Source organism: Manis pentadactyla, chromosome 1 (genome assembly GCF_030020395.1).
Source record: "Manis pentadactyla isolate mManPen7 chromosome 1, mManPen7.hap1, whole genome shotgun sequence".
NCBI classification, from domain to species: domain Eukaryota; kingdom Metazoa; phylum Chordata; class Mammalia; order Pholidota; family Manidae; genus Manis; species Manis pentadactyla.
In genome coordinates this window covers 81,648,597-81,674,027 of record NC_080019.1, presented here as the reverse complement: position 1 = coordinate 81,674,027, position 25,431 = coordinate 81,648,597, and the positions used below count along the sequence as shown (strand labels likewise).

The window sequence follows — 25,431 nt, the reverse complement described above, 5'->3', positions numbered from 1 at the left end:
AAACTTTCCATGGAGCTATATTCAGAGCTTACAAAATATGTAAATCCTTCAAAATAAGATTCTTATTTTGGGGTACTTAAATTTGGCATGCTAAATATGTGTTTCATATCTTAAACTTGCACTTAAGTATTGTAGGTTCTTAAAGAGTAAAGAGGGACATTTTGATTTATTTTGCATAATTTTCAAAATGATTTATTAAAAGTTCACTGTGTGCAGGACACTGTACTGTGGCATGTCAGAAGAACAATGGGAGCATTTAGAGATGATCTCTGCCCTCCTGGAATTTACACAATGAATGGAAGAAAGCACAGAATTATGCACACTCTGGTGCCTCCAACAATAACTGTTGACTTTTTATTTGTAATCAGAGAAGCCTGGCCACAGAAAACTGTTTTTACTGGGTTTACGAGAACTGAGCTGAAGTGGAAAATGTTATTTGCTTTAATGAAATAATTTACTCTTGTGCAACCTTAAATTGTGTCAATCTAGCAAATAAAGGAAGAAAACCTTATTTATAAAATTCCTGGCTTCTGATTTCACTTCATTGCTTCTCAGGCTCCAAGGGGAAAAAGAAAAAAAAAATGAAGATTTTGTTGCTAGGGATTTTTCTATTTTTATATAGTACCTCAGCCTGGGCGAAAGAGAAGCATTATTACATCGGAATTAAGGAAACAACCTGGAACTATGCTGCAGACAATGGGGAAAAGAAACTTATTTCAGTTGATAGGTAAGTCACTGTTTTTACTGTTTACAGACCAAATTTATAAATTATCAATTTAAAAAACAAAACCAGTAAGATGAACTATCTCTTTAATTTGTTATATACAGAAACTGCAAAATGTGGACTTGAAACCTGAGACACTTTAATAAATGTTCTCTAAGTTCCTGAGTATTTTTCCTTTTCTTGAGAGGCTGCCCTACTTTTTCCCCTCGATCCTGGGGAACTGTGTGGGCTGCTGTTTACCTCCCCTGGTTGTTACTGTGTCTCTTATCTGGGTTCAGTCTCTGTGCAGGAGTTCTTTCGTGTAAATAATAATTATATAAAATGTTATGTTTATTATACCATTTACTGATTATGACTGGTAAGGATAAAATGTCTTTCAATCTTCTGAAACATCATTTACAGTAATCAAGTACAATTTAATAAATATGACTGTGCCTAATACTTGCTGGATGACTCTGGACAGTTAATTGAGTTCCTGTCTCTTAGCCTCACCTTCCTAATCTATAAAATGGAGATAAAAGAATATACATCACACAGCTGTTTGAAGATTGGATGCATGTGAAGATCTTAGTAGAGGGCTTGTACATGATACATGCACAAAAATGTGAGCTGTCTATTATGATGGCACCAAAAACCTCTTTGTAACTTAAGTATTTTCATGTTTCAGGTAGAAGCCCCCTTATTTCAAGCAATAGTCACCATACAGAAAAACAAGAGTACAGGCCTTGAAGGGTTTTGTAATGAAAGTTTGTCTATACTAAAGTCATCACTTTTAATAATGTTAATGAAACATTCATCACCAAATTGAAATTTGTCATTCAAAACCAATGTTCACTACATTAAAAAATGTATTTCAGTGGTGATAAAGCGCAAATGGGCCCAATAACAATCAGCTGATAAGAATGTATCTTTAAAATAGCTAAACAAAATGCCAAATTTCATAATTGTTGACTGTTGATGGACATACACTATTCTGATTAATTTTATGTATGTTTGAAATGTTCAACATAAAAAAAAACAAATGCATAGCTGACAATAATATCTAATCGTTAAGCTACTAATTTAGTGGTATATAGTAAGGAAAATCTCTGACCTAAAAATAACAGATTGTAAATAAAACTAAAACATGTTGCAATTTTTTTTTTTAAACCTGGTTTTGAGCTAGGATTTTCTTCTTAGGAATATGACATGTTTTCATGCTGCACCAAAAACATTATTTTGTATGAATTCAGAATTTTCCCTAATTAAATATAAGGTAAATTATATGTGGTTTTAACAGGGAAACCAGACACATTTTTTAAAGTCAGACACTTTAAAAAATAAAAGGACAGTCCTACTTCATGTTTCCACCCATCATCCTTCTGCCAAAATCCATGATAAAAAATCAAATCAGCTTCTTGGGCATAAGCTAAATGCAAGACATTGCCCTGAGCATGCTTTAATAAAGAAGTATCTAATTCCAAAAGTTAGAGAATAGAAGAAAAAGGGCATTTGTTAAGAATTTGGGGTGGGGGTAATTCCTCCGTCTTTAAATGTTCTCGTGTCCTGTCTGTGTTGGGGAGTTTGTGTAACTCTGGCTTCCTAATTTCCTGTGGCTTCAACAGCAGCCTAGAGTTCTGTGAACTCTAGATGACACTGTTCATTCTGCCTGTGATTTTTTTTTTATACCTCTGAACAGTGAATAGTCAATAAAGATTCAGCAATTTTGTCAAAACTATGCTACACTTTTTCTATGGATGAATTTAGGGAGCAATTTCTTACTCCCCTCTTTATCTCTGGTTACTGGCATGTCCAACCATCTTAGGCTGTTTAGGCTTCTATAACAAAATACCAGAGACTGGGATAGCTTATCAGCAACAGAAGTTTGTTTCTCAGAGTTCTGGGGGCTGTCAAGTTCAAGATCAGGGAACCAGCACGGTCATGTCCTAGAGAGAGCTCTCTTCTTGGTTCAAAAGCTCTCACTGTGTTGTCATGTGGTGCAAGGGGCTAAGGAGCTCTCTGAGCCTCTTTCCTAAGGCTCTTACCCCATTCCTGAGGGCTTCACCCTCATGACCTAAGCACCTCCCAAAGGCCCCACCTTCTAAAACCATCACATTGGAGGGGAGGAGCTCAACATACGAATTTTGGGGAGGGTATGAATATTCAGATCGCAGCACCAACCTGGTGATGATGGGATGTCACCAGATATGACTGGCACTCTGTAAAGACTAAAATGGAGATGAATAGTCTGAGAAAGAAGGTTGAAATGGTATGTTAGGCAGAGAATTAGGTTTAAGTTTATATCAGCCTGGAAGATCTGGACAATGAAGAGGAAACCATGGATCGAAATGACAGAAATTTTATCTGTTACAGTCACTGCTTGGACACTGCACAAACAAGCATTTGTGGATAAATGAAAATGTTTGAATAAAAACTATGTAGGAAGCCAGACGAAATTATAGGCTGTGCCGTAAAAACTTTCTCTAGCACCCAGTGTGGATGGATTCACGTTGTAAAATAAATCAGATGATAAAATGAAATAGGAAAAGTCAGTTTATGGAGTTGTACATAGGGTTAGTGAAACTCAGAATGTGGACAGATATTAAAAGGGGAAAAGTATAGATTTTTTTACTAGGAAATAGAGTTTACCTCTCTTTATAATGTCAATACAATTTATTTATTGAGGTGGAAAGTAATTTCCTTATACTCAGTATTGCCATTTACTTAGACCAGTGCCTTATCTGTCATTCCAACAAATCAGTAAATAGTTAAAGATTCTATAAAACATAGTTATTACATTTAAATAAGAATAAAAGGCATACATATAAAAAATAATGAGCACACAATAGTTTGTTCTGGGCCCATACTAACATTAATTAAATATTTATTGACTCTATTGGCAATAAATGATAATATTCCTATTTTCTTCAGCTTAATTTTTTTCCTGGTTACCTGTAGAAAACTAGAAGAAGTGAAAAACTCTTTAAGCACAAGAAGAGCCATTACAAAACCCTTTTACACTGTCTTCTTAGGCTCTCACTCAGGCTCAGTGACTCTTATTTAACATGGGTTCTTACAAACTTTGTTTTCCAGCCCATTGTAGCTTTGACAAATAAGTCTGAAATGCTATAGGATGAGGTGAGGATGTCATTATAAACAGAGCCAATGATGAGGAAGAGGTAACAGCTCAAATTCTTGCCAAAGAAATAGAGAACAAACTAGAACATTCCACCCTATAGCATAATCTTAAGCATTAAAATCAGATATTGAGTGGTCATAAGCATTCAATAAATGTTAATATTTACTATTATTATCAGAAAAATAGTTGAATTTTTTCCAGTATCCCATTTCAAACAGGGAAGCGAATAAAATATTTTTACAGAAAAAACTTGTATAGAAGGTATTCATTTTACTCCTTCAAATATGGTCTTAAAATTCTTAAATGATCCTTAAAGAGGTACATTTCCTAGCTAAAATTACCTGGAAAAGTCACTACTAATGAGTCTTACTCCAAGGTTGCCAAATAAAAAGTAGTAAGCAATAACTACAGTGGTACAAACACTCCACACAGGATAACCTATATGAAAGAGCTAATTAAGCAAGTGTGCCATTTCACACTTTACAAGCTCTACAATTATCACAGTTCCAGTTTTCCCTGAGAACAGATCCAGAAGAAGGGTGATGACTGGATGTGGTTTCATGTGTGCTCCTGAAGTCAGGCTAGTTGGACCTACAAATTAAGGTTGTGCTCTGTACACCTAGCTTGAGTCTTTGCCTACCAGTTAATTTTAAACTGTTTTCCTTGTGATCCCTGTGTGTAGTAAGCAGAACTTTTTAATGGCCCCCAAAAGATACCGTACCCTAAATCTCTGGAACCTGTGAATATGATGAGTATCACTCCTGTGATATGTGGTACATTCAGTGGCATGGATGACTTTAAAATAGGGAGATGACCTGGGTGGGCCTAACCTAACGTGGAGAATTCTTTAAAGAAGAGGAAGTCAGAGAGATTCAGAGAGATTTGAGGTGGATTCAACAAACTGTTGCAGTCTTGAAGATGGAGGGGCCATTCGAGAAGAACTATAAGTGGCCTTAAGGATCTGAAAGTGGTCCTCAGCTGACAGCCAGCCAGGAAACAGAGATTTCTATCCTACAGCCAGATTGAGCAGAATTCTGCCAATAGCCTGACAGAGTGGATTTCCCCACAGACCCCCAGACAAGTACTGAGCCCAGACAACACCTTGTCTTGTGAGAACCTAAGCAGAGAACCCAATTATGCCATGCCAGATTTCTGACCCATAAAACTCTGAAATAATAAATGTGTATTGTATTAAGCTGCTGTGTGATAATTTGTTATGTGGCAATAGAAAACCAATATACTGTGTCTCAATTAATGAAGCCAAGAATCCAAAAATGTTTCATGTATATGATCCACATTTGAGTGACCATGTCTAAACATAACCAAGACCACTTGAGTGCATTCTGAATTAATGGGCAGGAGAAGCAATATTGTTATCTTACAAAGGCAGTATAAAAACTCACTTTTGTGTCTGAATCTACAAGAAACTATAGGATTTGGCTATAGGATAATAGGAATTGAGGGGCTTAAAAGGAGGGATATGGTTACTGAGAGGGGAACATAGCTATTCTAATGAGTAGAAAGTGCATGTTTTAATAGTCAATAGGAAGAACTACAATTAATGTGAATTATTTACTTAGTTCAAAAAACAACTTTCTTTAGATTCTTTGACTGAATATCTGACTGGCAAACTTCCTACAAGCTTCCAGTAACTGACCCTTTGTCCCCAGGCTGTCCTCTTGAAATTAAATAGACGTCCCCTAATGACCCTTTGATGTTCCTGTGGAGACTGAAGTCAATAGACCGCCCCCAGAGTATCACGTGATGTGAAATCTTTCCCAGTTTGGTCAAGATAATTTTGCTTCATGAAAAAGACAAGCCTGGACACATTTTGCATATTGCTATGTGTATAAAAAGAATTCCGAATGTTAAAAACCCTGAATATATTACAGTTCAGGTCAATTATTTTTAAAAGTAATTTTTGCCCCACAGAAATCTTGGTATAAAAAGAATGAATCCCAAGGCTTATGCAATGCTCTTCCTGTTTCAGGAAATGATTAATGCAGAACGGTTCCCATGCAATCAAAGCATTTTGACAAAGCCTGATGGAATTTACTGAAATGTGGTATATTCCTCCTTGCTTTAGAGTCACATACAGAAAATACAAATACACACTGTATATATGAAACCTTAGGAATTTGAGAGCTATTTTAAAACCCTGGCCTTATTTAAGAGGTGTATCAATAGGACATGGTAGAACACAGAGTAGAATCCTTTTAAATATCATTGAGCGATCTTCTAGCAATAGGAGTGTATCCAGACACTGGAGAAAATTTATCCTGGGGTGTAGATGGGCTTGTGTGAGATGGAGTGGTCCAGGTTCTTCTGGTATGACAAGAGAGGAATTCCATCTTTGCACTGTGAGCTTTCCGCTGCAGCTGTGTGCCCGCCTCAAACGGTACTCTTGCTGACCTCTCATCAGTATGGAAAGGATGAATCTGCTTTTAATCTCAATGGTTTTCAGTGCCTCAGAATTTCGCTGTTGTTAAGACATCTGTTAAGACTACTCCTATCCATACTAATGCTGCAGTTTGCGGGGATGAAATCATATCCCTGTCCTGATGTTTTCCCATGCATTTAAATGTCTGTGAAGTACCTGCAAAATGGAAACTGCAACATACAATTAGAAAATGAAAACAAATAGGAGAAATGAAGGCATAAGCATGGATTTGCCACACCATACTGCTTGCAAAAAAATGTCACGTTTTAATTTTTCTGCAAAAATAGAAAGTTTGGCCCTCCTCCCACTAAGATGGGAGAAAGAGATCTCCTGTTATTCATGTTTCAGTGAACAGTTTGAGAATCCCCTGGCTTATGCAGTCCAGGAAAACTGGGGTCCTTGGTATATGGTGACAATTATGAGATGCTTATTGGTGAAGCCCCCTGGTCAGTCCAAAGCACCATGGCTCTGCTATTTCCAACACCTGCTCCCACTGCCCAAACTAGCCACCATGACCACTGTAAAGTGGCCTCCTCACTGCACACCCAACTCCAGGCTCAGGCTTAATCTGATGACCCCATGCAGCCACTCCAGCAGAGGTCGGCCACTGCCAGGGTATGGCCTGGAAACAAAATTTGCCACCTGTCTGTCTCACGGTCTCAAGGAATCCTGCTGCCTCTGGGATTGGGCAGCTCTTTTCTCCTTCACCTTGAATCCTGCCCCCACTCAGGTTACCCATAAGCCAAGAGTGGCCTGCCTGCATCCGAACACACCAGGATGTTTGTTAGCAAACACAGATGCCCAAGCCCCACCCCAGCTGCACAGAATCAGAATCAATAGGACTCAGGCCCAAGAACTTGCATTTTATCAAGGTCCTCAGTAGATTCCTATATGCATTAAAACTTAGGAAACATTAGACTGGAGCCCAAGATTTTTTAAAAAAACAAATCCTTTAAACTCTGTAGCAGGGAAAGTCCAGAGCTTCTGCACAAGCCCTGCCCTAGCTTTGAAGAAAGGAAGGAGATAACTCACTCTTTCCGATGAGCTTAGAGCTGAGGAAAATGGCAACGTTTATTCCTCAGTCAGGTTATCCAGCCCCACAGGGTTTGAGTGGGAAATGGTAAGGCATCGAAGGTCACTGAAATGGAAGTAGGCAAAACACACACACAAAAACCAACAAATGAACAAACATAACCCCAGATCATTAGCCTGAGGGCTGGCAGTTTTATTACATCAGAGGGGACCTCAGTTGTGGAGGATTTGCCAATGTCCAGGTTTAAGTGGGTCCTTCTAAACAGCTAGATGGCATTGCCCACAGGAAGTTCCTGGTGAGCTATCCAGAGTCTTCTGTGAAGAACAGTAACCTAAGAATCAGTTCAAAGTTTGAACACCAAAATCACTTTCTTTTCCTCTCTTTTCTTGTTTTTTCCCTGGCTACAATTTACTTAGCTGATATTTTTAGAAAAATTTGAGCAGCTATGAATCAGCCACTAACTAGAATATAAACATTCAACATCCAAATATTTACAGTAGCAAAGGATTAAAATAACAGAAGGGTAACTTGAATCCAAAGGTAATTTTAAAACCTATTCACATCACATGCATCAGTTTCATCCTCGACTAGTACAGCTAAAATACATTAAAATGATAGAATTAATATAATGTCATTAATTTTACTTTACTTAGCAAGAAAAAAAGAAAATATATGTCATATACACACTTAGAAGTCTCCAATATCTAGAATGACATAATCTCAAATTTTCCTCATAGCTGAAAGAGGAAATGTCTCATAGCTAAGTGAGTAATGTCTTAACTGCTTTAATATTTCACTTTAATTTTGTCTTCTATTCTGTAATGCCTCTGTGTTTTAATTTGAAAGTTCTGTGGGAAATACTCTGGTAAGAGACACCATTTTTTACAGCACCTTCACAGATGGCTCCCTGCCACATACCTGATACAGGACATGTCGTGTAATTAAAATAGCAGGGCTAAATGCCAGTTATCCCTTTTATCTTCTGGAGGCATCCCTACAATAGGCAAACATTTAATGTAACAGTATGGTTAATTTCTCTTTGATTAAAATGTTATCCCCAGAAATGATGGCTTCTGACAGATGTCTTCTTTTTTTTTTCAGAGAACATTCTGATACCTATCTTCAAAATGGCCCCAATAGAATTGGAAGGTTATACAAGAAGGCCCTTTATTTTCACTACACAGATGAGACCTTTACTACAATTATAGCAAAACCTGTCTGGCTGGGGTTTTTAGGCCCTATTATCAAAGCTGAAACTGGAGATAAAGTTTATGTACACTTAAAAAACTTTGCCTCTAGGGCTTATACTTTCCATGCACATGGAATAACTTACTATAAGGAACATGAGGGTAAGTAAGTTCAGCTCATATTCTAGCTGCAATTTCCTCTTACTTTTCAGTAGGAGCACTTTTTAACTTCTAAGATTATGGACTCCCTTCCTGGGTAAGACCTGTAACTGTGTTGTTTAGCCCTAAACTAGTTTATTGATAAGTATTTGGTTCATCACAATAATGCTGTTTCTCTTTGCCTTGTGCTTGTTTGTGTGAAGTGTGAATGTGATCGGATTTCTGGGTGGACTCATACAGTGAGCATCCATGCGAGGTGGGACTTACATCCCTGTGCCCAACTCCTTTCCTGCTAAATGGTCAGAATAAGGGAAATAGGCAATGAGCATTAAGGCTTAGAAAAAGGCAAAAATCCAAAGGGAAGAAACAGGACTCAAGACAGGGATTGTCTTATCTCTGAAGTTCCCACATGTGAACCTACTGCAGCAGTGTTGTCTCTCATCCCAACTTTGGATAAACTCCGTCACAGCTCAGATGGGCAAGGGTAGTCTTGCACATCCATCAGATGGCGCACAAGGCTGGACAACCCCAGAGTCACATCTGAGACACAATTAGCCAAAAGGTCATTTGCATGTAGGACTTGGAAGCCTTAAAAATGGTACAGGAAGGACGAAGATTAGGTATGGTGCCTGTAATCTCATTCTTAGTACTTGATGATGAAAAGAGATGGTGTTTTATTGTAAGAGCAAGAGCTTTGAAATGAATAGACCAAGATTCAAGTACCACCTTGCCTTTTACTGGCTGAATAACCTTGGGAAAGTTATATAAATTCTCTGTGCTTCAGTTTCCTCAGATACAAAACAGGGCAATAATAGTACATAGTAGCAGTTCAGTAAATGTCAGCAATTAAGATAAGCAAAAATGCTAAGGCTCTGCTATACTTCATTGAAATTACAAGGATCAAGTTTGGAAATTAAGGTAAAATTAGACTTGGTTAATTATCAGTCTTCTTTTTTAAAGATGTATTAGGTGAATGTTTTGGCCTATTTCTTTGTTTGTTTTTCTGAACCAAATAATTACAGGCTGACTGCCATCTTATTTCTTTTGTTTATACAATTTCATGGTGTATTAGATGTTAAATGTATTAACATTTTTTAAAGTATGATAATTATGCTGTGGTTATACTAAAAGAAAAGTGTTCTTGTCCTTTAGAGATACATACTCAAGTATTTATGAATAAAATTACATAATGTCTGGGATTTGCTTTAGAATAATTCAGTGGTGATAGGGAGAAGAGTGGGTGGACGTATAGATGAAACAAAACTGCCCTTGAACTGATCATTGTTAAACCTGGGTTGATGGGTACATGAAGGTTCATATATTATTCTCTCAGCTTTTACATACATTTGGAGATTTCCAAAAATTAAAGTAAATTTTTCTTAATTCCATGGTGACTTCATGGGCAAAATTCTGGCATCATATAAGAAATTTTCAAATTATAGGAGAGGGAAGCCATTTTGCTCATGCTTCTGTACAATGATCCAGGGCCAAAGTGGTTCTTTCAATTGCAAACCAAAAGTCATTAGGCCCCTGACATATCTACTACTGCTCCCTGAAGACTCAGCAAGTATAAAAAATGATAACACGATTTTCTATGAAGCTTCCAGACCCCCTAGCCATTATCCTCTTATTCCTCTGTGTTTAAATTGCACATCACTACATCCCCAAGGGGGCACATATTAGATGTTGAATAAATGTTTATTCAATACTGAATGAGTAAATGGACTATCTCTTCTCTCATTTTAGTTCAAATACATTCACTTTCTAACTCCATTGCATTGTTCCTTCCTAGGAGCCATCTACCCAGATAACACCACAGATTTTCAAAAAGCAGATGATAAAGTGCAACCAGGTGAGAAGTATACATACATATTGCATGCCACTGAGGAACAAAGTCCTGGTGAGGAAGATAGCAATTGTGTGACCAGGATTTACCATTCCCACATTGATGCTCCCAGAGATATTGCCTCTGGACTCATCGGACCTTTAATATTTTGTAAAAAAGGTACATTTTCTCACTGTTACCCATATGACCAAAAACAAGAAACAAGGCAGTTTGTATTTTAAATATATGTCAAGTCTTCTGTGTAATCATTGAACAGGTAAGGCAGAGAGGTGTGAGTCTAGAAAAAAAGAGGGAGTGGAGAGCAGGATAAGAGAATAAGGGGTAAATGGAGCAAGCATGCACATACATTGCTAAGCTACAAGAAAAACGTTCTCCTTGGAGACAAGTTTGCTGTATCTAACTTCCAAAGGTGGTGTTGAAGAGATACATGACCTCACCAAATGTGACTCCCTTAGTGGCCCTCCACGGTGATAGATCTATAGTTATCTGCATTGTGTTGGTAAATATAATATTATAGTACCTGTTTCTAACATCATGAAAAGACAATACAGCTCAAGAGCTTGAAATCAAATCCTACCTTGAAAAACAATTAGTTACTTGCAAAGGACTTTTGTCTCAGCTTGTGACCATATACACCAAAAGATGAATACACAACTTTGAATTCCAACCTCTTCATTTGCCAAAAAGCATTTAATGGTTATGTGGTCAGTGGCATCCAGATATATGAGTGTCTCCCAAGCCTAGGATACTGAACATAAAATTTCCTAAGTGTTTCCATGTTTGCAAAACAGGAGTGACTAATCCAGATTTGTGGTGTATTAGGGAAACAAATATACTAACATTTTTTAAAGCTACAGATCACGTCTAAAAATACATGTTGAAGAGTAAGTACTACTAAAATGGTAATTTTCACCTTCAGATTCTCTGGATAAAGAAAAAGAAAAAAATATTGATAAAGAATTTGTGGTGATGTTTTCTGTGGTGGATGAAAATTTCAGCTGGTACCTCGATGATAACATTGAAACTTACTGCTCTGAACCAGAGAAAGTTGACAAAGAGAATGAAGACTTCCAAGAGAGTAACAGAATGTATTGTAAGATTATAGAAGACATATTAACTTTATCTTATTTTTCTTAATATGTTAATTCTGCCAGGTTTATTCCCTCATCTGATTAAGTAGTGGGTTTCTGATCTGTAGCCCTGATAATGAAGCATCTTTGACATTCATATTCAGCCAAACAGGTCAAACAAAACTCTGAGCCAAGTAAAGCCAGATACACCAAATTTTTTCCAAACCTATAAGGATAAAATATCATTAGTTATGATTTAATGCATGAGTGTGTTATAGTTATATATTTATTTATCCTCCAAACTCATTCTAAAAATTGTTGAGGCATGCTAAACTTAATAAAATAAATACTTTAAAAAATGCTTTAAACTATATTTAGGAAAATAGTTCAAACTGCTAGTTCTAAAAGGTATTTCATTTATGTATATATTGTCCCTCTGCACCCTGCTTCATTTTTTCTATATTGTAATTCATTTTACTTCTTGTATAAATGTTTTTTTCTTAGTCTTCTCCTTAATTCTCCGATACAAAATAATGATCTTAGTAAGATTGTCTATCACTCAGAATTGTCATAAGAAATCAAGTCCTTTGACATCAATTAGACAAATAAAGTATAGATTTTTGTTTGTGCTTAGCTTCTTCAAAATAACTTTTACTCAGAAGCTAAGAATACAAAAACAACTGTACTACCAAAGCAGATAATAAGCTAATTAACAAATAACATATTTTTGTTTCCAGTTTTTGCTTATTGTAACTGGAAGGTCTTCTTTCCATACTTTAGTCCTGCCTCTGTTATATGCTAACAAAAATAGATGTTAGAGAAACTCCTATTGTGGATAGGTCTGGTTTGGTACCTCTGTTGCATTTGATGCATTCATGATGATTCCACAAACCAGTTTCTACCTTCTCTCTAGAATCACCAAGTTTGAACAGTGACCCAAAGTTTCTTTGAAAGATCTCAAGCCATCCTGTGTTCTTATTACAAAAGCAGTTCATAGTCACTGTAGAAAATTGGAACTGTTCTGATAAGCAAAAAGAAAACATTGAAATCATCCATACTACCACTCTCAAGATGATATATGTTGATTACTAAATAACCTTCATTCATTTTTCTCTTTGCTATATGTATTGTATATCTATTTGTATGCATGGATATATGTACTGTATATATAAATCCACATCCATACATAGCAATGTGTACAGGTAGGTTATAACAAAGAGAGCAAACAGATGTCATCTTCCATGTTGTGTTCATCTGCTAATATTGTGCTGACAAAACTCCTGAGGCTGAATTCAGGTCCAAAATGAAAGAGCACTGTGATCGATTAGCAATGTCTGATATGGGTACAGGAGGGAGGAAGAGCAGTGCGTATGCCAGGCATTTCCCATCCCAAAGTGAATCTAAGTCTGTAGAGGCAACTATTACAGGCATCAGTGTCTGTTAGTCACAATCTCTGCTCTTGACTTACAGCTGTGAACGGGTACGCTTTTGGCACTCTCCCAGGACTCTCCATGTGTGCAGAGGACAAAGTAAAATGGTATCTTTTTGGTATGGGTAATGAAGTTGATGTGCACGCAGCTTTCTTCCATGGGCAAGTATTGACTAATAAGAACTACAGTACTGATACAATCAATCTCTTCCCTGCTACCCTCTTTGAGGCTTTTATGGTGGCCCAGAGCCCTGGAGAATGGATGCTCAGCTGTCAGAACCTAAACCATCTGAAAGGTAAGGCACCTTTACCTGACATTAGCTGTTGGCTGAAAAGAGTCATGTCTCAGTTATACTCCTAATGGGAATTAAAATCTAAAAGCTTAACATATTTGGGATGACCTGAGTTTTGAACTAGTAACTTAGTTTTATTCCTATGATGGTGTGCATCATAATGGAACATTTATAAAGTAACAAAATCTGAAAATACATTAATTTTTGGAAAAGGAAAGTTGGCTCTGAATTTATAGTCCTGCTTAAAATATATATACACAGTTCACCAACTTTGTAAAATATACAATATTACAAACACCAGAAGATTTGTATATTGTGCTGAAAAGTAGCTTGCTTTCAACTTGTTTCTAGCAAATATAGCCAGCTTTGTCCTTTGAGTCCTAGTCTTTGGTTTAACTTGCTGAAAACTCTCTTTAATCTCTTTAATATTGGGCAATAAAACATTCCTAGGTCGTGAAAAAATTTTCTCCTGAAGAAATTAGCCTTAATCTGGGGTTACGGGTATATGTTACTTAGACCATCAAACATAATTTCACCTGTCAAATGAGACCTTGGTCACAGAAGGCCCAGCACAGCAGGTGCATAACCATTTTGTCTGGCAGAACAATAATAGTACGAACTCATTATATTCCTTCTCCTCCACCTACCCAACCCCTTAAAAAGATGGCAGAGCCTCTCTTCATCATTTATCTATTAATATGTCCTTTTTCCCTCATCAAAGACTTCTGGAGTAAAACCTCACAGAGTGGAACCATATTTTTGAAAACACTAGTGTTTTATATTTCCTCTCTGTGCCACATAGAGAAGTTATTATTTAAAACTGCTTGAATTTTCCACCAGGGATTTATTCACAACTCTTCTCTAGTTTATAATACTGTTTCTAGCTATTCAACTACCATCTGTCATTTCACTAGCAGTGATTACAAGGCAATAGGGGAGAGAAACACTGGCTCCATTAACCCATGTCTCATTCTGTTTTTAGCTGGTTTGCAGGCTTTTTTCCAGGTACAAGACTGTAATAAGTCTTCATCAGAGAATGATATCCGTGGGAAACATGTGAGACAGTACTACATCGCTGCTGAGGAGATAATCTGGAACTACGCACCCACTGGCACAGACACCTTCACCAAAGAAAACTTAACAGCACCTGAGAGGTAATTCAGAAAAAAAAAAACTATTATTTCAAAATAGGCCTCCCCCTAGAAATAAAATCATAAAAGTCTTATTCAGTAAATAAACTGTAATAGGTGCCTAAAACTGAGTAACTAGAGTGTTAAATATTTATTAAAGTATTTGGTATGGGTCCAAATTTGAGAAATATCACTTTTGAGACCATGAAAAACACAGGTTTTAGAAGTTACAAATGCTCAACAAAATCCTCAGAAAACAATGAATACAATTAGACCAATCAATTCATTTGCTTTCCATCTGAAACCATTAGCATTGTACAATTCAGAATATTAAATACATTCACAAAGTTGTATATTCATCAGCATTAGCTATTTCCAGAATTTTTCATCATTCCAAATAGAAACTCTGTATCCATTAATAATAACCCCCTTTCTCCTGTAACTGCTATTCTGCTTTGTCTCTAGAATTTCTAGGCACCTCATGCAAGTGGAATCATGTGATATTTGTCCTTTTTTGTGCGGCTTATTTCACTTAGTAAAATGTTTTTTGGGATCACCCATGTTGTAGCACGCATCTTAAATTCATTCTTCTTTCAGGCTGAAAAATGCTCCATTGGATGCATATACCACATTATATTTATCCATCGTTCTGTTGATGGATATTTGGGTTGTTTCTACCTTTTGACTATTGTAAATAATGCCACTATGAACACTGACATACGAGTATCTGTCTAGGTCCCTGCTTTCAGTGCTTTAGGGTATATAATTAGGAATGGAATTGCTTCATCAAATGAAAATTCTATTTTTTAATTTCTTGAGGAATAACCATACTGTTCTACACAACAGTCACACCATTTCACATTCCCAGCAGCAATGTACAAGGATTCCAATTTCTCCACATCCTTGCCAACACTTACTTTTTTTTTTTTTATAATTGTCATCTTAAAGGGTCTGAAGTGTTATTTCATTGAGATTTTTGACTTGCATTTCCCTGAAGATCAGTGATGTTGAGCATCTTTTGATGTGCTTGCTGGCAATTTGGAGAAATTTCTATTCAAGTCCTTTTTTTATTTAAGAATCCTTTTATTTAAGAATTAAGATTTTGTTTTGAAAACTGTTTTTGAATTGGGTTGTTTATTGCTGTTGTTAAGTTATAGGAATTCTTTATATATTCTGGATATAAATTCCTTATCAGATATATGCTTTGCAAATATTTACTCTCATTCCATGGGTTTTCTTTTCATGCTCTTGGTAGTGTTCTTTGATGTGCACAAACTATGCTTTCTACATTTCTGATGGTTTCCACAGCGTGCCAGCTTCTTCCTGCCTCAGGCTTCCTTTCCTACTGTCCATTCTCCATAAAGCAGCCAAAGTGATCTTTTGAAAATGTCAGTGAGATAATGCCATACCCCTGTTCCAAGTCTCTGCTCAAACACCACCTCCCCAGAGAAGCCTTGTTTATCACCCATCTACTGGAAAAGGTTAGGTAATTTAGTCAGTGACACACAACAGGTCGATAGCTGGGCCTGGTTTGACCCAGGTCTGTTGACTCTTGAAGAAGAATTTCAGTCCCAGGCTACATGGACATCCAGACGCGATGATTCCCAAAGCTGCGGCTCCAACCCAGAAGGCTCTCGTAAACTGCAGATTTGGATGTCCGACCGCTTAATAGACCCCGCTTTGGATGACGCCCCTTCAGATCAACATGTTCAAATGAGAACCCACTGTCTTCTCCACAAGCTGAGTTTCCTGCTTTCTGTGAAGGGTATCACCATCCACCCACTGATCAAGCCCAAAACTGGACTCCCTCCTTCTTCACCAGTTCCTCCTCTCCTCATCCAGTAATACCTCATTATATCCTAAGTATCTCTGAAAGTTGTGTATTTCTCTCCATTCTCTTTGCCAATACTTTTGAAGTCATCACTACGTCTCACTGAAATTTTAAAAGCAGCCTCCTGACTGTCTCCTTTACTGCAGTCTTGCACGTTCCTACACATTCTCCAGGCACCCGCTGGAGGGATCCCCCTGCAACACTCATCCTGAATGCTCAAAGCTTTCCCACTGCCCCTGACCCAGCACCGAAACCGACCCAGGTCCTCCTGCCTGTCCGCTGTGCCTCCAGGCCTCATTCTCCGCTCCTCTGCCCACTCTGCATGCTATGCTCCTGTCCTATTCTGTAAAACATGCCATGCTCACGCTGTCCCCTGAGCCTTCCCACAGGCTCTTTCCTCTTTGTAAACACCTGCCTCATCCTCCCACCAACACACTTTGTACTTTTTAACTCTACTTCTGACAGTTTTTAAAAACCACTTCCTATGGAAAGGGAATTTCCTTTTGGGTCCCCTGCCTCCCACTCCCCCCAGCCCCAGGAGAAAAGGCACCCTAACACCTTGTGCTTATTACATGTTGTTCTGCTGATTGGCTCATAGTCTGTCTTCTCTGACAGGTGTAAAGTCCATATGACAGGGACATGTTCGGCTTGCTTATGGTTATGTCACCAGCACATAGTAGGGTTCCTGACAAAAAGGCCTGTGTTCATACATTTGTCAAATGGAAGAAGAGATGAATGGGGTGGTTTTGGCAAATCTAATGCCTTTCTGAGACTTAATTTCTTCCTCTGTAAAGTGGGGAGAACAGTACCAACTTTGTTACATTGTCCTGAGAGTCTTAGATACTATAGGAAAGCTCCGGAGCACCTGGCTGGTGCTCATATGGGGTAAACACTAAGCTACCATGTTCTTAAACTAGTGTGACTTTCTATTTGCCACAAATAAGCACGTTCCTCCCAGTGGTTCATAACTTCCCAGAAAGATTGTATTGTAGAACAATTTATTAATTGTCAGGGGTTGACATGAGCCTCTGCACATGCTCTCATGTTACCTGAAAAAGTGAAACCCCTGCACCATGATTCTCTGCTCCTTGGCTGAACATCCTTCTATGACGTGGCCTAATACAATGTTTCTGTTTGAGGATTTGGTAAGTCATGGATAATAATTATCTCTAAGCTCTGGTCAGCATTTTTCTCTTCAGTTAGTATCCCATGTGAATATTTGCTCTCTGTTCTGCTTTCAAGTCCAGCATTAAACCCTTTTTTTGGCAGTGATTCAAAGGTATTTTTTGAACACGGTACTACAAGAATTGGAGGCTCCTATAAAAAGTTGGTTTATCGTGAGTACACAGATGCCTCGTTCATGAATCAAAAGGAGAGAGGACCTGAGGAGGAACATCTTGGCATCCTGGGTGAGTCCATGCAGAATATATGACTACTGCACTCTTCCTAATCTCAGAACAACAGTACATTCAGGACCTGCACATGATTTCTGTATACAACATAGAGATGTGGAAGATTAATCAACAGTTAAATTCAGCAGCTAATTATTTTTCCGAATGAAAGTTATCAATAGTAAATCTTCATCCTAAAAGCCATGCTAACTTCAAATGATGAATTTTTTTCTTCAAACAGGTAAGGGGAATTATGTATTTATTTCTTGGTTTAAATAGACAACAAAATGGTTAACCTCCATTCTTAGCTAACAGCCCATTTCCTTAAAAATAAAATCCAAGTTACTAATGAGACAGGCTCAGTCTGTCTTAGACCCTTCTGCACTGCCCAGAAACCTGTTCTCGCTCAGGTACTCAGGCAGAATAGCCTAGAGAGTGAGCAAACAGGGTCTGGATGCAGACTGTCCTTACCCTTCATCTATTAGCTGTCTGACCTTTGAAAGGACTCAACTTTCTGCACCTGTTCCCTTTCTGTAAAATGGAAACAATAATAGTCCTCTCCTCATAAAGTTGTAAGGATTAAATGAGTTAATGTACGTAAACACTCAGAAGAACACACTCTCGATAAATGCCATTTTCCATAGAACATAAAACATAACAACATAGACATAAACCCTATGTTTTTATTCTATATTTTGGTGATGGAAAATCCACAACAGTGTCACTCTTCACACCCAAAACAATTTAACTTACCACTTTGGGAGGTCAAGGCTTATGGCACCCACACTCCCAACTCTTGGGACAAATAACATATATCTAACCAAGAAGACTTGGATAAAAACAGTAACAAATGTTATTAACCTAAAGTTAAATCCAAAAGCCCTTCTCATATCTTCCCAACCTCACCATATCAAACTGATAAGGGACTTTTAAAAAACCAAGCTTCCATTTGCCACAAATAAGCATGTTCCTCTCAGCGGTTCTTGCTAGAGACCGAACCAAAGAAAATGTCTTATGGATTGCATATGTTATATACCAAGGGAGGATAATAATTTTTTCTTTGTCCCTAGGTCCTGTCATTTGGGCAGAGGTGGAAGACACCATCAGAGTCACCTTCCGTAACAAAGGAGCATATCCCCTCAGTATTGAGGCGATTGGGGTGAGAGTTGATAAGAGGAATGAGGGCACATTCTATGCCACACATAGTGGAAGTGAGTATGACTCTTGGTAACCAAACAGTGTTTTAAAAACCCAGTGTGCTGGTCATCCCAGGAAAACTGCAAAAACTGAAGGCAGGAACTTGCAAGGAGACTGCTCATATATCACTCTCAGGCATCATGCCAGAGCAAATGAACCTCTTCTCCTACCATTTCCAATTGGTTTATGGAATTTTGTCCTGCCTTAAGTGCATGATTATTCACAGTGCTGGCAGTAACTTATTTGGATTATTATCGATTACACATTTCTGGAGTACTGTTTGGTTGATTTTTAAATTTAAAAAATGTTCTTGCAATTACAAGACTGGATGCTCATTTTAGAATATATGAAAAATATATAAAAGTATAGCCAAAAATATTATCCATAGTTCTATACACAGCCACTGTTATATAATTCTTCCACTCTCATCTATGTACATAGAATATATATTTTAAATGTGATGAAGATCATAGTAAATAAATATTACAATTTTGTATCCAGACTTTGTTTTCTTAGCATTAAGAGCATGTTATAAATATAATTTTAATGATACAAAATATTCCATTACATAAACATATTTAGGTATTTTTATGTATCAGTGTTGACCAGTGAATACCAGTGGCTTTGCAGCCATTGCAGTGTGACTGTGGGCCAATTATTCAGTCTTTCTGGCCTCAGTTTCCTCAAGTGCCAAATTGGGAGATTTGAACAGGATCATCTTCAAGGTTCCTTTCAGTTCTAAACTTACTTTTGGTTCAGTTTGGTTCAATAAAAAGTGCATTGATTACCCCTATTTTCAAGTGTGTTCTAGCTGATGGAAACATAGAGACAATGCTTGCCTTCAAGAAGGTTAAGTTCTGTTTGTGGGGCCTGGGGGTTGGGCACACACAATATAACATGAAAGGTGCCAGAGATGTTGGGCATGTGAGAGCACAAAAAGAAGCGCCCTTAGTCTGCTCAGATGGCTGTAGCTAAATATCCCAGACTGGGTGGCTTATAAACAACAGACATTTCTTTCTCACAGCTCTGGAGGCTGGAAGGCCAACATCAAGGTGCCAGCATAGTTGGGTGAGGGCCCTCTTCTGGGTATCAGACTTCTTGCTGCATCCTAAAAGGCAGAAGAGGCTAAGGAGCACTGTGGGGTCTCTGTTATAAAAACACTAATCCCATTCAAGAGGGCTCCACTCTTATGACCTAACCACCTCCCAAAGGCCCAACTTCTAACACTATCCTATCAGGAATTAGGAGACCAATACATGAATTTGGGGGGTGGGGGTGAAACACAAACATTGAGATGGGAACTGACACTGATCTCAGACAGAGGTTAAGAGGAGGAGACTTCCAGGAGGAAATGACACCCATCAGTTACCTGACACAGGAGCGCAAGCAGGATTCCATTCTAATAATAAGGCTCTCAGGAGTGGGGTATCTTAGACTAAACCCAGTCTACTTTGTGGCTCAAATGACATCAGAAAGCATACTTAACCTCTCTAACGTGACCTTTCTCACAGGTGCACCTTCTTCAGCCTCCTATGTGGCACCCAAAGGAACATTCACCTATGAATGGACTATCCCCAAAGAAGTGGGACCCACTTACAAAGACCCTGTCTGTCTATCTAAGATGTATTATTCTGCTGTGGATCCCACCAAAGATATATTCACTGGGCTTATTGGGCCAATGAAAATATGCAGGAAAGGAAGTTTACATGCAAATGGGAGACAAGTAAGTCCAATCAGGGAAAATGAAAATGATTTCCCAATCCCCTTGAGTTATCACTATTATAAGGAAAACTGGGTTTTAAAGTAGTGAGAATTCTACATATAATGTTTATTGTAAATTTTTCTCAGGCTTATAAGATCTGTATTGTGTGGAGATTCTCTCGCTAACATGATTGTTCCAAGATGAGTTGGAAACAAGGTTTTCCTCAGAATCCAAGGTCTTTGGTGATACATTTTGACTTCAACACACATAAAAAACCACCTGTTATTAATGGTAATAGGTCAATCAACATTTACTGAGGAAAATAATGCTTAAAACACTTTTAAGAAATGAGAAAATGACCCTTTGACCTAGACATAGAAATATCTAAACCCCTCATTGTTTTTATCTCTAAAATAAATATTTTAATATGAATCTTTAAAAGATAAGGACCCCTTTACAAAAGACCTCAATACAATTATCACACCTTAAAAATTATCATAGTAATTCCTTAATATCATCAAATTTCCAATCAGTGTTTACATTTCCCCAATCGTCTTTTCATTGCTTCAAATTTGTTGTTTGAGTTAGACACATTGCAACCAGTTGGTACCTTTCTCAAGATTATTATCTTGCACTTTTCTGTTGCAAGGGTCATTTAGCCTGCAGAAGCTCCCCATATCTAGATTTTACTAATTGCATTCCTGTGGTGTCACTAAACATGTTTCTTTCTCTTTCCCTCTATTCCCTATAAACCTGTGGCTAGATCAACAAGCTTGATCAGATTTGGGTTAGATTTTTTTTGTTTGTTATGCAAAATATGCAGAAATGAACTGTTTGCTTCCCCTGAGAGAAAATAAGAAAGGAATGACAAATATTTAATTCTCTCCCTTCATTTAGAAGTGTTCAGATTAATAGTTTTCCTCTTGCATACTTCAAAGGCTCTCAATAATTTCTTTTTAAGCACTGTTGTGGACTTACGGATTTAAGCAAATTTGGTGTGTGTCAGTTCACTGTCACCTTTATAAGTGCTCAAAGTATCCTATTTTTTACCACTGGAGGGATTAGCTCAGGTTGATTCCTTCTTTCTACATGAATTTAGTAGTCTTTGAAGCTTCTTGGGTTTGTAGTATAAAAAGCCATTTCAGGTTCACACTGCACATTTTCTGAGCCAGAGCTGGAATCAGCCACTTCTCCCAAGAAGTCCTGATTCATTTCAGTAAGAAATTATTTGTAGAATCACAATCTGAGCACTAGGGGGGCTCATTTCTATTGGGTTAATCATTGTTTCTAGGCCTTTTTAGTGGGCAGAACTGGAAACAATTTTTTTAAGATAAAAATTTGTCATGAGTTCATACTGACATTTTCTATTCAAATTCAGGTCTACAGATTTTTTTTGCTGTTGTTTTTTTACTTAAGTTCATCTATCTTACATCTATCTGTGTCTGTCTCTCTCCTACTGCACTGAAAAACATCTCTCAGTGATACCAACATAAATGTTCACTGAACTTATCCCACAATATACACACAACAAATTCAGAATCACAATTGCAACACTACAGCTAAGGATTTAATCAAGGAAAAAAAGTTTAAGATTTGTTTGCAGCCTTTTTTGTCCTAGTAGATCCCACTGAGCATGTTCAGTCAAATTACAGATTTAAAGTCATTTGGAATAGTTTTGCCACCCATTGGACACAAAAGTTTATTTAATTCATTTCACTCCTTTTTTTAAGGGATTGCTTTTAAAACTGCAATATTAGCTTTGCGCAGTGGCAGTATTGTAGCCAATGAGGTTTATCCGAGGCGCCATTATTGCTAATTGAAAAAAACAAAACAAAACAAAACAAAAACTGCAATATTATTTTATAATTATGTAAAACATTTACCTGGTTCTAACATCAAATCTATAAAAGGAGTCATATTCAAAGAAGTCTAACTTCTGTCTTTTCTCCCCTCTTACCAATTCCCTCTCCACATAGCTTTTTCTTTACTTCATAGTTTATTCTTTTATCATTTTGTTGACTTTTTTTTAGAGCACTTTAAGGTTTATAGCAAAATTGACAATGAAGCATGGAGACTTCCTGTATATCCCCTGCCCCTGCAAGTGCACAGCTTCCTCCAATGTCAACATCCCCATCAGAGTGGTACATGTTGCAATTGAAGAACCTACATTGACACATTATAATCATCCATAGTTTACATTATGATTCAGTTTTGGTGTTTACATTCTACGGGTTTGGACAAATGTTTAATGACATGTGTCTATCATTATAGTATCATACAGAGTCTTTTCACTGTATGAAAATGATCTATGCTCCACCTATTTACCCTTTCCCCCAAACTCCAACCCCTGTAATACCACTAATCTTTTTACTATCTCCATAGCTTTGAAGACAGTAAAATCATACATTATGTAGCCTTTTCAGATTGGCTTCTATAACTTAGTTATATGCATTTAAGCCTCCTCCAAATCATTTCATGGCTTTTTAACACTGAATAATATTCCATTGTCTGAATGTACTACAGTTTATTTATCCATTCACCTACTGAAGGACATCCTGGTTACTTTCAAGTTTTAGCAGTTATGAATAAAGCTGCTATAAACAGCCATGTGCAGGTTTTTGTGTAGATACAAGTTTTCAACTCATTTGGGTAGATACCAAAGAGCCTAATTGCTGAATCATATGGTAAGAGTATATTTAACTTTGTAAGAGACCTCCCAAATGCCTTCCAAAATGGCTGTACCATTTTGCATTCCCATTAGTAGTGAGTGAGAGTTCTTATTGCTCCACATGCGCACCAGCATTTAGTGTTGTCAGTGTTTTGGATTTTGGGTATTCTGTGTGTGCAGTGTACCATTGTTTTAATTTCCATTTCCCTAATGAGATGTGATGTGGAATATCTTCCCATATGCTTATCTGCTATCTGTATATCTTCTTTGGTGAGGTGTCTGTTGAGGTCTTTTGCCCATTTGCTAATTGGGTTGTTTGTTTTCTTAATGTTGAGTTTTAAGTGTTCTTTGAATATTTTGGACAATAGTTATCGGAAGTGTCTTTGGCAAATATTTCCTTGCAGTCTGTGGCTTATCTTCTCATTCTCTTGACATTATCTTTCACAGAGCATAAATTTTAGGGCTTAATGAAGTCCAACTAATCAATTATTTTTTTATAGATTGCACCTATGGTGTTGTATCTAGAAAGTTATTATTGCTATATCCAAGGTCAGCTAGATTTTCTCCTATGTTTTTTCCTAGGAGTTTTATGATTTTGTCTTTTACATTTAGGTCTGTGATCCATTCTGTGTTAATTTTTTTTGAAGAGTGTAAGGTCTGTGTCTAGATTCATTTTTTTACATATGGATATCCTGTTGTTACAATACCATTTGTTGAACAGACTATCTTTGCTCCATTGTATTACTTTTGCTCCTTTGTCAGTATTTAGTTGATTAAGTTTATGTGGGTCTACTACTGGGCTCCCTAATCTTCCTACTGATATATTTGCCTTTTCCTTTGCCAATACCACATTGCCTTTTTTTTTTTACTATAGTGATACAGTAAGTTTCGAACTTGGGAAATATCAGCCTTCAAACTTTGTTTTTCAATATTGTGTTTGCTGTTCTGGATCCTTTGTCTCTCCATAAAAACTTGAGAATCAGTTTATATCCACAGTTTATATCTTTGTTTATATCCATAATTTTCTGGGATTTTGATTGGGATTGTATTGAAAATATAGAACAAGTTGGAAAGAACTTATAGCTTGGCAGTATTGAGTCTTTCTCTCCATGAACATGGAATATTTCTCTACTTAGTTCTTCAGGTTCATTCACCCGACTTTTATAGTTTTCCTCATGTAGATCTTGTACATATTTGTTAGATTTATATCCAAGTATTTCATTTTTGAAGATACTAATGTAAATTGTATTGTTTTTAATTTCAAATTGCACTTGTTCATTGTTGATATTTAGGAGGATGATTGACTTTTGTAGATTAACCTTGTATCTTACAAACTTGTATAATCACATATTAGTTCCAGGAGTTTCTCTGTTGATCCTTTGGATTTTCTATATAAATGATCATGTCATCTGCAAACAAAAACAGTTTTGTTTCTTTCTTTCCAATCTGTATACCTTTTATTTTCTTTTCACATTGCATTAGCTAGAACTTCTAGTATGATGTTGAAAAAGAGGCACGAGGCGGAGACATACTTGTCCTATACCTGATTTTAGTGGGAAAGTTTCTAGTTTCTCACCAGTAAGTATTATGTCAGCTGTAGTTTTTTGTAGATATTTTTAACCAAGTTGAGGGATTTCCTTCTACTCTAAGTTTACTGATAGTTTATCACAAATGGGTGATGGATTTTGCCAAATGTTTTTTCTGAATCTACTGATATATCATGTGATTTTTCTTTTATAGTCTATTGATGTGATGGGCCACAATAATTGATTTTTAAAAGTTGCATTAGCCTTGCATACCCAGGATAAATCCCCCTTGGTCATGGTGTATAAATTTTTTAAATTATTGGATTGAATTTGCTAATATTTTGGGGGTATTTTGCATCTATGTTCATTAGAGATATTAGTCTATAGTTTTCTTGCAATGTCTTTGGCTGGCTTTGATATTAGAGTAATGCTAACCTTACAAAATAAGAAGTATTCCCTCTGCTTCTATCCCATGGGAGAGAATTGGTATAATTTCTTCCTTAAATGTTTGGTAGAATTCACCAATGAGCCCATCTGTCTGAACCTGGTGGTATCTGATTTGGCAAGTTATTGGTTATTGATTCAATTTCTTTAGTAAATATAGGCTTATTCAGATTGTTTATTTCTTCTTATGTGAGTTTTGGAAATTGCATCTTTCAAGGAATTGGTCCATTTCATTTAGGTTAT

The 25,431-nt window shown here is 37.0% G+C and overlaps 1 protein-coding gene and 1 pseudogene across 1 annotated transcript in view; both read left to right on the top strand.

The window, feature by feature from the left end:
• Positions 1-581: 581 nt before the first annotated feature.
• CP (ceruloplasmin) overlaps positions 582-25,431 on the top strand; it is a 53,751-nt gene continuing 28,901 nt past the window's right edge. The window contains exons 1-9 of the mRNA XM_036896358.2: positions 582-727; positions 8,417-8,664; positions 10,454-10,666; positions 11,427-11,600; positions 13,048-13,302; positions 14,282-14,453; positions 17,530-17,669; positions 18,722-18,862; positions 20,360-20,571. Coding sequence (XP_036752253.2) covers positions 582-727; positions 8,417-8,664; positions 10,454-10,666; positions 11,427-11,600; positions 13,048-13,302; positions 14,282-14,453; positions 17,530-17,669; positions 18,722-18,862; positions 20,360-20,571 — 1,701 coding nt within the window. The remainder of the gene's footprint in view (positions 728-8,416; positions 8,665-10,453; positions 10,667-11,426; positions 11,601-13,047; positions 13,303-14,281; positions 14,454-17,529; positions 17,670-18,721; positions 18,863-20,359; positions 20,572-25,431) is intronic.
• On the top strand, positions 22,306-22,437 carry LOC118918035 (U4 spliceosomal RNA; annotated as a pseudogene).